The 11,846-nt window shown below is 51.9% G+C and overlaps 1 protein-coding gene across 1 annotated transcript in view; it reads left to right on the top strand.

The window, feature by feature from the left end:
* LOC129817910 (steroid hormone receptor ERR2-like) overlaps nt 1-10,059 on the top strand; it is a 179,488-nt gene extending 169,429 nt beyond the window's left edge. Inside the window, exon 7 of the mRNA XM_055873508.1 lies at nt 10,001-10,059. Within this exon, the coding sequence (XP_055729483.1) occupies nt 10,001-10,059 (59 nt within the window). The remainder of the gene's footprint in view (nt 1-10,000) is intronic.
* The last annotated feature ends 1,787 nt before the right edge of the window (nt 10,060-11,846 follow it).

The following is an 11,846-nucleotide window of genomic DNA, read 5'->3' as shown; positions in this document are numbered from 1 at the left end:
CCCTTTGTGTATTACTTCCTGCTAGTGAAAGGCCATGAAGGACCACCATAGCTCTGTTAAAAAAAAAAGCGATTGAGAATGTTTGGACTCGACATCAACAGAAACCAAAATTATTTGATGCCTCGGCCAAAACTAAACAGAGATTTCCTATTTTCCGATTCCATTCTTCAACAACAGGGTCTTATAATTCCAAATCTGATCCCTGAGATCAGATACCGGAATAGGATGCTATCTGGGAAGAAGAAGAAGAAGAAGAAGAAGAAGAAGAAGAAGAAGAAGAAGAAGAAGAAGAAGAAGAAGAAGAAGAAGAAGAAGAAGAAGAAGGCATATGGTAGAGACATGAAGAAGAGGGCATATGGTAGAGACATGAAGAAGAGGGCATATGGTAGAGACATGAAGAAGAGGGCATATGGTAGAGACATGAAGAAGAGGGCATATGGTAGAGACATGAAGAAGAGGGCATATGGTAGAGACATGAAGAAGAGGGCATATGGTAGAGACATGACCTCTGTTTCAATCTGATCTGATTTAGCTGTTGAGAGGATCTGTCTTCATCTGTCTCTCTTTAATCTCTGTCACTGTCTCTCTCTATCCTTCGTTAATATCTCATCCCCTCTCTCTTTCCTCTCTCTCACTCGGTCTCTCTCTATCCCTCTCTTATCCCTCTCTCTTTCCTCTCTCTCACTCGGTCTCTCTCTATCCCTCTCTTATCCCTCTCTCTTTCCTCTCTCTCACTCGGTCTCTTTCTATCCCTCTCTTATCCCTCTCTCTTTCCTCTCTCTCACTCGGTCTCTCTCTATCCCTCTCTTATCCCTCTCTCTTTCCTCTCTCTCACTCGGTCTCTCTCTATCCCTCTCTTATCCCTCTCTCTTTCCTCTCTCTCCCTCGGTCTCTCTCTATCCCTCTCTTATCCCTCTCTCTTTCCTCTCTCTCACTCGGTCTCTCTCTATCCCTCTCTTATCCCTCTCTCTTTCCTCTCTCTCACTCGGTCTCTCTCTATCCCTCTCTTATCCCTCTCTCTTTCCTCTCTCTCACTCGGTCTCTCTCTATCCCTCTCTTATCCCTCTCTCTTTCCTCTCTCTCACTTGGTCTCTCTCTATCCCTCTCTTATCCCTCTCTCTTTCCTCTCTCTCACTCGGTCTCTCTCTATCCCTCTCTTATCCCTCTCTCTTTTCTCTCTCACTCGGTCTCTCTCTATCCCTCTCTCTTTCCTCTCTCTCACTCGGTCTCTCTCTCTCTCTCTCTCTCTCTCTCTCTCTCTCTCTCTCTCCTCCACCCCCTCTCTCTCCGTCTTGCTCCCTCCCTCTTCCTGAAATAACATAGCGATCACACCTGATATGAATCATCTCAAACCAAGGAAGAACTGAGTGTCCAGCCATCCTAGTTCCTCTTCTATCCTAACCTAGTTGGTTTGAAATGATGTGCAACAACTTTCATTAAGAAATGTTCACAGAGAGCATAGAAGTCAAGCTCAGTAACACTTAGACACCAGGGGCCCTTGGGTTATATAGACAATATAAAGGGTGACACCACGGCCCTTGGGTTATATAGACAATATAAAGGGTGACACCAGGGCCCTTGGGTTATATAGACAATATAAAGGGTGACACCAGGGCCCTTGGGTTATATAGACAATATAAAGGGTGACACCACGACCCTTGGGTTATATAGACAATATAAAGGGTGACACCAGAGCCCTTGTGTTATATAGACAATGTAAAGGGTGACACCAGTGCCCTTGGGTTATATAGACAATATAAAGGGTGACACCAGGGCCCTTGGGTTATATAGACAATATAAAGGGTGACACCATGGCCCTTGGGTTATATAGACAATATAAAGGGTGACACCAGGGCCCTTGGGTTATATAGACAATATAAAGGGTGACACCACGGCCCTTGGGTTATATAGACAATATAAAGGGTGACACCATGGCCCTTGGGTTATATAGACAATATAAAGGGTGACACCAGGGCCCTTGGGTTATATAGACAATATAAAGGGTGACACCACGGCCTTTGGGTTATATAGACAATATAAAGGGTGACACCAGGGCCCTTGGGTTATATAGACAATATAAAGGGTGACACCAGGGCCCTTGGGTTATATAGACAATATAAAGGGTGACACCAGGGCCCTTGGGTTATATAGACAATATAAAGGGTGACACCACGGCCCTTGGGTTATATAGACAATATAAAGGGTGACACCAGGGCCCTTGGGTTATATAGACAATGTAAAGGGTGACACCAGGGCCCTTGGGTTATATAGAGAATGTAAATGGTGACACCACAGCCTTTGGGTTATATAGACTGTGCTTACTGTATATATAATTAAATGGATTCATATATATGATATGTTAATTTTTCCAAATCCACATGTTCTGTGCTCAAATTAATTGTGTGTGTGTGTGTGTGTGTGTGTGTGTGTGTGTGTGTGTGTGTGTGTGTGTGTGTGTGTGTGTGTGTGTGTGTGTGTGGTGTGTGTGTGTTGCTTAAATGTATTGATAAAGGGAGTCTAGTGTAAGTACATGCAGCCCCCAAAGCCCAGATACTGTGGAGACGTTGACATGCAGCCCCCAAAGCCCAGATACTGTGGAGACATTGGTGAGGGGGTTGAGGGTGAAGGGGATGAGGGTGAAGGGGATGAGGTTTAGGGGGTTGAGGGTGAAGGGGTTGAGGGTGAGGGGGTTGAGGGTGAAGGGGTTGAGTGTGAAGGGGTTGAGGGTGAAGGGGTTAAGGGTGAAGGGGTTAAGGGTGAAGGGGGTTGAGGGTGAAGGGGTTGAGGGTGAAGGGGTTGAGGGTGAAGGGTTGAGGGTGAAGGGGTTGAGGGTGAAGGGGATTGAGGGTGAAGGGGTTAAGGGTGAAGAGTTGAGGGTTAAGGGTGAAGGGGTTGAGGGTGAAGGGGTTGAGGGTGAAGGGGTTGAGGGTGAAGGGGTTGAGGGTGAAGGGGTTGAGGGTGAAGGGTTGAGGGTGAAGGGGTTGAGGGTGAAGGGGGTTGAGGGTGAAGAGGTTGAGGGTGAAGGGGTTGAGGGTGAAGGGGTTGAGGGTGAAGGGTTGAGGGTGAAGGGGTTGAGGGTGAAGGGGGTTGAGGGTGAAGGGGTTGAGGGTGAAGGGGTTGAGGTGAAGGGGTTGAGGGTGAAGGGTTGAGGGTGAAGGGGTTGAGGGTGAAGGGGATTGAGGGTGAAGGGGTTAAGGGTGAAGGGTTGAGGGTTAAGGGTGAAGGGGTTGAGGGTGAAGGGGGTTGAGGGTGAAGGGGTTGAGGGTGAAGGGGTTGAGGGTGAAGGGGTTGAGGGTGAAGGGGGTTGAGGGTGAAGGGGTTGAGGGTGAAGGGGTTGAGGGTAAAGGGGTTGAGGGTGAAGGGGTTGAGGGTGAAGGGGTTAAGGGTCAAGGGTTGAGGGTGAAGGGGTTGAGGGTTAAGGGTGAAGGGGTTGAGGGTGAAGGGGTAGAGGGTGAAGGGGTAGAGGTTTAGTGGGTTGAGGGTGAAGGGGTTAAGGGTGAAGGGGTTAAGGGTGAAGGGGTTGAGTGTGAAGGGGTTGAGGGTGAAGGGGTTAAGGGTGAATGGGTTGAGGGTTAAGGGTGAAGGGGTTGAGGGTGAAGGGGGTTGAGGGTGAAGGGGTTGAGGGTGAAGGGGTTGAGGGTGAAGGGGTTGAGGGTGAAGGGGTTGAGGGTGAAGGGGTTGAGGGTGAAGGGGTTGAGGGTGAAGGGGTTGAGGGTTAGGGTGAAGGGGTTGAGGGTGAAGGGGTTAGAGGGTGAAGGGGTTGAGGGTGAAGGGGTTGAGGGTGAAGGGGTTGAGGGTGAAGGGTGAAGGGGTTGAGGGTGAAGGGGTTGAGGGTGAGGGGGTTGAGGGTGAAGGGGTTGAGGGTGAGGGGGTTGAGGGTTAAGGGTGAAGGGGTTGAGGGTGAAGGGGTTGAGGGTAGGGTGAGGGGTGAGGGTGAAGGGGTTGAGGGTGAGGGGTTGAGGGTGAAGGGTTGAGGGTGAAGGGGTGGGTGAGGGGTTGAGGGTGAAGGGGTTGCGGGTTGAGGGTGAAGAGGTTGAGGGTGAAGGGGTTGAGGGTGGTTAAGGGTGAGAGGGGGTTGAGGGTGAAGGGGTTGAGGGGTGAGGGGGTTGAGGGTGAAGGGGTTGAGGGTGAGGGGGTTGAGGGTGAAGGGGTTGAGGGTGAAGGGGTTGAGGGTGAAGGGTTGAGGGTGAAGGGGTTGAGGGTGAAGGGGTTGAGGGTGAAGGGGTTGAGGGTGAAGGGGGTTGAGGGTGAAGGGGTTGAGGGTGAAGGGGTTGAGGGTGAAGGGGTTGAGGGTGAAGGGGTTGAGGGTTGAGGGTGAAGAGGTTGAGGGTGAAGGGGTTGAGGGTTAAGGGTGAAGGGGAATGAGGGTGAAGGGGTTGAGGGTGAGGGGGTTGAGGGTGAAGGGGTTGAGGGTGAGGGGGTTGAGGGTGAAGGGGTTGAGGGTGAAGGGGTTGAGGGTGAAGGGGTTGAGGGTGAAGGGTTGAGGGTGAAGGGTGAAGGGGTTGAGGGTGAAGGGGTTAAGGGTGAAGGGGATTGAGGGTGAAGGGGTTGAGGGTGAAGGGGTTGAGGGTGAAGGGGTTGAGGGTGAAGGGGTTGAGGGTGAAGGGGTTGAGGGTGAAGGGGTTGAGGGTAAAGGGGTTGAGGGTGAAGGGGTTGAGGGTGAAGGGGTTGAGGGTGAAGGGGTTGAGGGTGAAGGGTTGAGGGTTAAGGGGTAGGGTGAAGGGGTAGAGGTTAGTGGGTTGAGGGGTGAGGGGTTGAGGGTGAAGGGGTGAGGGTGAAGGGGTGAGGTGGGGTTGAGGGTGAAGGGGTTGAGGGTGAAGGGGTTGAGGGTGAAGGGGTTGAGGGTGAAGGGGTTGAGGGTGAAGGGGATTGAGGGTGAAGGGGTTAAGGGTGAAGGGTTGAGGGTTAAGGGGGTTGAGGGTGAAGGGGGTTGAGGGTGAAGGGGTTGAGGGTGAAGGGGTTGAGGGTGAAGGGGGTTGAGGGTGAAGGGGTTGAGGGTGAAGGGGTTGAGGGTGAAGGGGTTGAGGGTGAAGGGGTTGAGGGTGAAGGGGTTGAGGGTGAAGAGGTTGAGGGTGAAGGGGTTGAGGGTTAAGGGTGAAGGGGGTTGAGGGTGAAGGGGTTGAGGGTGAAGGGGTTGAGGGTTGAGGGTGAAGGGTTGAGGGTGAAGGGGTTGAGGGTTAAGGGTGAAGGGGTTGAGGGTGAAGGGGGTTGAGGGTGAAGGGGTTGAGGGTGAAGGGGTTGAGGGTGAAGGGGTTGAGGGTGAAGGGGTTGAGGGTGAAGGGGTTGAGGGTTAAGGGTGAAGGGGTTGAGGGTGAAGGGGTTGAGGGTGAAGGGGTTGAGGGTGAAGGGGTTGAGGGTGAAGGGGTTAAGGGTGAAGGGTTGAGGGTGAAGGGGTTGAGGGTGAAGGGTTGAGGGTGAAGGGGTTGAGGGTGAAGGGGTTGAGGGTGAAGGGGTTGAGGGTGAAGGGGTTGAGGGTGAAGGGGTTAAGGGTGAAGGGGTTGAGGGTGAAGGGGTTGAGGGTGAAGGGGTTGAGGGTGAAGGGGTTGAGGGTGAAGGGGTTAAGGGTGAAGGGTTGAGGGTGAAGGGGTTGGGGGTTAAGGGTGAAGGGGTTGACGGTGAAGGGGTTGAGGGTGAAGGGGTTGAGGGTGAAGGGGTTAAGGGTGAAGGGGTTAAGGGTGAAGGGTTGAGGGTGAAGGGGTTGAGGGTTAAGGGTGAAGGGGTTGAGGGTGAAGGGGTTGAGGGTGAAGGGGTTGAGGGTGAAGGGGTTGAGGGTGAAGGGGTTAAGGGTGAAGGGTTGAGGGTGAAGGGGTTGAGGGTGAAGGGGTTGAGGGTGAAGGGGTTGAGGGTGAAGGGGTTGAGGGTGAAGGGGATGAGGGTGAAGGGGTTAAGGGTGAAGGGTTGAGGGTTAAGGGTGAAGGGGTAGAGGGTGAAGGGGTTGAGGGTGAAGGGGTTGAGGGTGAAGGGGTTGAGGGTGAAGGGGTTGAGGGTGAAGGGGGTTGAGGGTGAAGGGGTTGAGGGTGAAGGGGTTGAGGGTGAAGGGGTTGAGGGTGAAGGGGTTGAGGGTGAAGGGGTTGAGGGTGAAGGGTTGAGGGTGAAGGGGTTGAGGGTTAAGGGTGAAGGGGTTGAGGGTGAAGGGGTTGAGGGTGAAGGGGTTAAGGGTGAAGGGTTGAGGGTGAAGGGGTTGAGGGTTAAGGGTGAAGGGGTTGAGGGTGAAGGGGTTGAGGGTGAAGTGGTTGAGGGTGAAGGGGTTGAGGGTGAAGGGGTTAAGGGTGAAGGGGTTGAGGGTGAAGGGGTTGAGGGTGAAGGGGTTGAGGGTGAAGGGGTTGAGGGTGAAGGGTTGAGGGTGAAGGGGTTGAGGGTGAAGGGGTTGAGGGTGAAGGGTTGAGGGTGAAGGGGTTGAGGGAGTAACTACTATGTTGTTCATCCAGCCTCAGTTTTCTCCTATCACAGCCATTAAACTCTGTAACTGTTTTAAAGTCACCGTTGGCTTCATTGTTAAATCACTGATCTGTTTCCTTCCTCTCCGGTAACTGAGTTAGGAAAGATAACTGTATCTTTGTAGTGACTTGGTGTATTGATACACCATCCAAAGTGTAATTAATAACTTCACAGAGGCATTGGAAAACCTCCCTGGTCTTTGTGGTTGAATCTGGAGTTTGAAATTCACTGCTCGGCTGAGGGACCTTACAGATCATTTGTATGTTTTGGGGTACAGAGATCACGTAGTCATTCATAAATCATGTTAATCCCTATTATTGCACACAGAGTGAGTCCATGCAACTTATTATGTGACTTGTTCAGCACATTTTTACTCCTGAATGTATTTAATAATTGTCATGACAAAGGGCATGTAACGGCTTTCGTTGGTGGAAGGAGAGGAGGACCAACATGCAGCGTGGTAGGAGAAGAGGACCAACATGCAGTGTGGTAGGAGAAGAGGACCAACATGCAGTGTGGAAGGAGAGGAGGACCAACATGCAGCGTGGAAGGAGAGGAGGACCAACATGCAGCGTGGAAGGAGAAGAGGACCAACATGCAGCGTGGAAGGAGAGGAGGACCAACATGCAGCGTGGAAGGAGAGGAGGACCAACATGCAGCGTGGAAGGAGAGGAGGACCAACATGCAGCGTGGAAGGAGAGGAGGATCAACATGCAGTGTGGAAGGAGAGGAGGACCAACATGCAGTGTGGAAGGAGAAGAGGACCAACATGCAGCGTGGAAGGAGAGGAGGACCAACATGCAGCGTGGAAGGAGAAGAGGACCAACATGCAGCGTGGAAGGAGAAGAGGACCAACATGCAGCGTGGAAGGAGAAGAGGACCAACATGCAGCGTGGTAGGAGAGGAGGACCAACATGCAGAGGAGGACCAACATGCAGCGTGGTAGGAGAAGAGGACCAACATGCAGCGTGGAAGGAGAGGAGGACCAACATGCAGCGTGGTAGGAGAGGAGGACCAACATGCAGCGTGGAAGGAGAGGAGGACCAACATGCAGTGTGGAAGGAGAAGAGGACCAACATGCAGTGTGGTAGGAGAAGAGGACCAACATGCAGCGTGGAAGGAGAGGAGGACCAACATGCAGCGTGGTAGGAGAGGAGGACCAACATGTAGCGTGGAAGGAGAGGAGGACCAACATGCAGCGTGGAAGGAGAGGAGGACCAACATGCAGCGTGGAAGGAGAAGAGGACCAACATGCAGCGTGGTAGGAGAGGAGGACCAACATGTAGCGTGGAAGGAGAGGAGGACCAACATGCAGCGTGGAAGGAGAGGAGGACCAACATGCAGCGTGGAAGGAGAGAAGGACCAACATGCAGCGTGGAAGGAGAGGAGGACCAACATGCAGCGTGGAAGGAGAGGAGGACCAACATGCAGCGTGGTAGGAGAAGAGGACCAACATGCAGCGTGGAAGGAGAGGAGGACCAACATGCAGCGTGGAAGGAGAAGAGGACCAACATGCAGCGTGGAAGGAGAGGAGGACCAACATGCAGCGTGGTAGGAGAAGAGGACCAACATGCAGCGTGGAAGGAGAGGAGGACCAACATGCAGCGTGGAAGGAGAGGAGGACCAACATGCAGCGATGTAGGAGAAGAGGACCAACATGCAGCGTGGAAGGAGAAGAGGACCAACATGCAGCGTGGAAGGAGAGGAGGACCAACATGCAGCGTGGAAGGAGAAGAGGACCAACATGCAGCGTGGTAGGAGAGGAGGACCAACATGCAGCGTGGAAGGAGAGGAGGACCAACATGCAGTGTGGAAGGAGAAGAGGACCAACATGCAGCGTGGAAGGAGAGGAGGACCAACATGCAGCGTGGAAGGAGAGGAGGACCAACATGCAGCGTGGAAGGAGAAGAGGACCAACATGCAGCGTGGAAGGAGAGGAGGACCAACATGCAGCGTGGAAGGAGAGGAGGACCAACATGCAGCGTGGTAGGAGAAGAGGACCAACATGCAGCGTGGAAGGAGAGGAGGACCAACATGCAGCGTGGAAGGAGAGGAGGACCAACATGCAGCGTGGAAGGAGAGGAGGACCAACATGCAGCGTGGTAGGAGAGGAGGACCAACATGCAGCGTGGAAGGAGAGGAGGACCAACATGCAGCGTGGAAGGAGAGGAGGACCAACATGCAGCGTGGAAGGAGAGGAGGACCAACATGCAGCGTGGTAGGAGAGGAGGACCAACATGCAGCGTGGAAGGAGAGGAGGACCAACATGCAGCGTGGAAGGAGAGGAGGACCAACATGCAGCGTGGAAGGAGAGGAGGACCAACATGCAGTGTGGAAGGAGAAGAGGACCAACATGCAGCGTGGAAGGAGAGGAGGACCAACATGCAGCGTGGAAGGAGAAGAGGACCAACATGCAGCGTGGAAGGAGAGGAGGACCAACATGCAGCGTGGTAGGAGAAGAGGACCAACATGCAGCGTGGTAGGAGAAGAGGACCAACATGCAGAGGAGGACCAACATGCAGCGTGGAAGGAGAGGAGGACCAACATGCAGAGGAGGACCAACATGCAGCGTGGTAGGAGAGGAGGACCAACATGCAGCGTGGTAGGAGAGGAGGACCAACATGCAGCGTGGTAGGAGAAGAGGACCAACATGCAGCGTGGTAGGAGAGGAGGACCAACATGCAGCGTGGTAGGAGAAGAGGACCAACATGCAGCGTGGTAGGAGAAGAGGACCAACATGCAGCGTGGTAGGAGAGGAGGACCAACATGCAGCGTGGAAGGAGAGGAGGACCAACATGCAGCGTGGAAGGAGAGGAGGATCAACATGCAGCGTGGTAGGAGAGGAGGATCAACATGCAGTGTGGAAGGAGAAGAGGACCAACATGCAGCGTGGTAGGAGAAGAGGACCAACATGCAGCGTGGTAGGAGAGGAGGACCAACATGCAGCGTGGTAGGAGAAGAGGACCAACATGCAGCGTGGTAGGAGAAGAGGACCAACATGCAGCGTGGTAGGAGAAGAGGACCAACATGCAGCGTGGTAGGAGAGGAGGACCAACATGCAGCGTGGTAGGAGAAGAGGACCAACATGCAGCGTGGAACGTATACATAATATCGTTTAATCGAGAACGAATACAAAATGAACAAGAGAATAAATTAAAACCCGACACAGTCGCATATGGTGCAAACGCTGAAACGGAAAATAACTACCCACAACCCATAGTGGGAAAACAGGCTACCTAAGTATGATTCTCAATCAGAGACAACGTTCGACACCTGCCTCTGATTGAGAACCATACTAGGCCAAACATAGAAAAACAACATAGAATGCCCACTCCAACTCACGCTCTGACCAAACTAAAGTAAAGACAGAAAGAAGGAACTAAGGTCAGAACGTGACGGTACCCCCCCCCCCCCCCCCCCCCCCCCCAAAGGTGCGGACTCCGGCCGCAAAACCTGAACCTATAGGGGAGGGTCTGGGTGGGCATTTACCGCGGTGGCGGCTCTGGTGCGGGACGAGGACCCCACTCCACCATAGTCTCGGCCCACTTATGTGGCACCTTAGGAGCGGCGACCCTTGTCACTGACCCTGGATTGGAGACCCTAGCAGCGGGCCCCGAATAGACGGGAGACTCTGGCAGCTCCTGACTGACGGGCGGCACTGGCAGCTCAGGACAGACGAGGGCATTATCACTTTAATAAAAAGGGTTACCAACATATTAAAATAATTATTGATATATTTTCTTAAACACTCAATTTTGATTCATTTATTCATCCTATTTCATCCTTCCACAAGATATAGCCCCTGCACAAATCGAGGGTTGGTAGAGACCCGACCAAGTCATTCAGTATTTCTGTTCTGTATCTATGGACTACTGAGGATGGTGTATTAACCCCTAGTTACCTCTACTGAGGATGGTGTATTAACCCCTAGTTACCTCTACTGAGGATGGTGTATTAACCCCTAGTTACCTCTACTGAGGATGGTGTATTAACCCCTAGTTACCTCTACTGAGGATGGTGTATTAACCCCTAGTTACCTCTACTGAGGATGGTGTATTAACCCCTAGTTACCTCTACTGAGGATGGTGTATTAACCCCTAGTTACCTCTACTGAGGATGGTGTATTAACCCCTAGTTACCTCTACTGAGGATGGTGTATTAACCCCTAGTTACCTCTACTGAGGATGGTGTATTAACCCCTAGTTACCTCTACTGAGGATGGTGTATTAACCCCTAGTTACCTCTCCTCTCTACTGAGGATGGTGTATTAACCCCTAGTTACCTCTACTGAGGATGGTGTATTAACCCCTAGTTACCTCTACTGAGGATGGTGTATTAACCCCTAGTTACCTCTACTGAGGATGGTGTATTAACCCCTAGTTACCTCTACTGAGGATGGTGTATTAACCCCTAGTTACCTCTACTGAGGATGGTGTATTAACCCCTAGTTACCTCTACTGAGGATGGTGTATTAACCCCTAGTTACCTCTACTGAGGATGGTGTATTAACCCCTAGTTACCTCTACTGAGGATGGTGTATTAACCCCTAGTTACCTCTACTGAGGATGGTGTATTAACCCCTAGTTACCTCTACTGAGGATGGTGTATTAACCCCTAGTTACCTCTCCTCTACTGAGGATGGTGTATTAACCCCTAGTTACCTCTCCTCTCTACTGAGGATGGTGTATTAACCCCTAGTTACCTCTCCTCTCTACTGAGGATGGTGTATTAACCCCTAGTTACCTCTACTGAGGATGGTGTATTAACCCCTAGTTACCTCTACTGAGGATGGTGTATTAACCCCTAGTTACCTCTCCTCTACTGAGGATGGTGTATTAACCCCTAGTTACCTCTACTGAGGATGGTGTATTAACCCCTAGTTACCTCTACTGAGGATGGTGTATTAACCCCTAGTTACCTCTACTGAGGATGGTGTATTAACCCCTAGTTACCTCTACTGAGGATGGTGTATTAACCCCTAGTTACCTCTACTGAGGATGGTGTATTAACCCCTAGTTACCTCTACTGAGGATGGTGTATTAACCCCTAGTTACCTCTACTGAGGATGGTGTATTAACCCCTAGTTACCTCTCCTCTCTACTGAGGATGGTGTATTAACCCCTAGTTACCTCTCCTCTCTACTGAGGATGGTGTATTAACCCCTAGTTACCTCTACTGAGGATGGTGTATTAACCCCTAGTTACCTCTACTGAGGATGGTGTATTAACCCCTAGTTACCTCTCCTCTACTGAGGATGGTGTATTAACCCCTAGTTACCTCTCCTCTACTGAGGATGGTGTATTAACCCCTAGTTACCTCTCCTCTCTACTGAGGATGGTGTATTAACCCCTAGTTACCTCTACTGAGGATGGTGTATTAACCCCTAGTTACCTCTACTGAGGATGGTG

This window comes from Salvelinus fontinalis, chromosome 20 (assembly GCF_029448725.1).
Source record: "Salvelinus fontinalis isolate EN_2023a chromosome 20, ASM2944872v1, whole genome shotgun sequence".
Lineage (NCBI taxonomy): Eukaryota > Metazoa > Chordata > Actinopteri > Salmoniformes > Salmonidae > Salvelinus > Salvelinus fontinalis.
The sequence above is the reverse complement of the archived record's forward strand: the minus strand, read 5'-3'. Positions and strand labels throughout refer to the sequence as shown.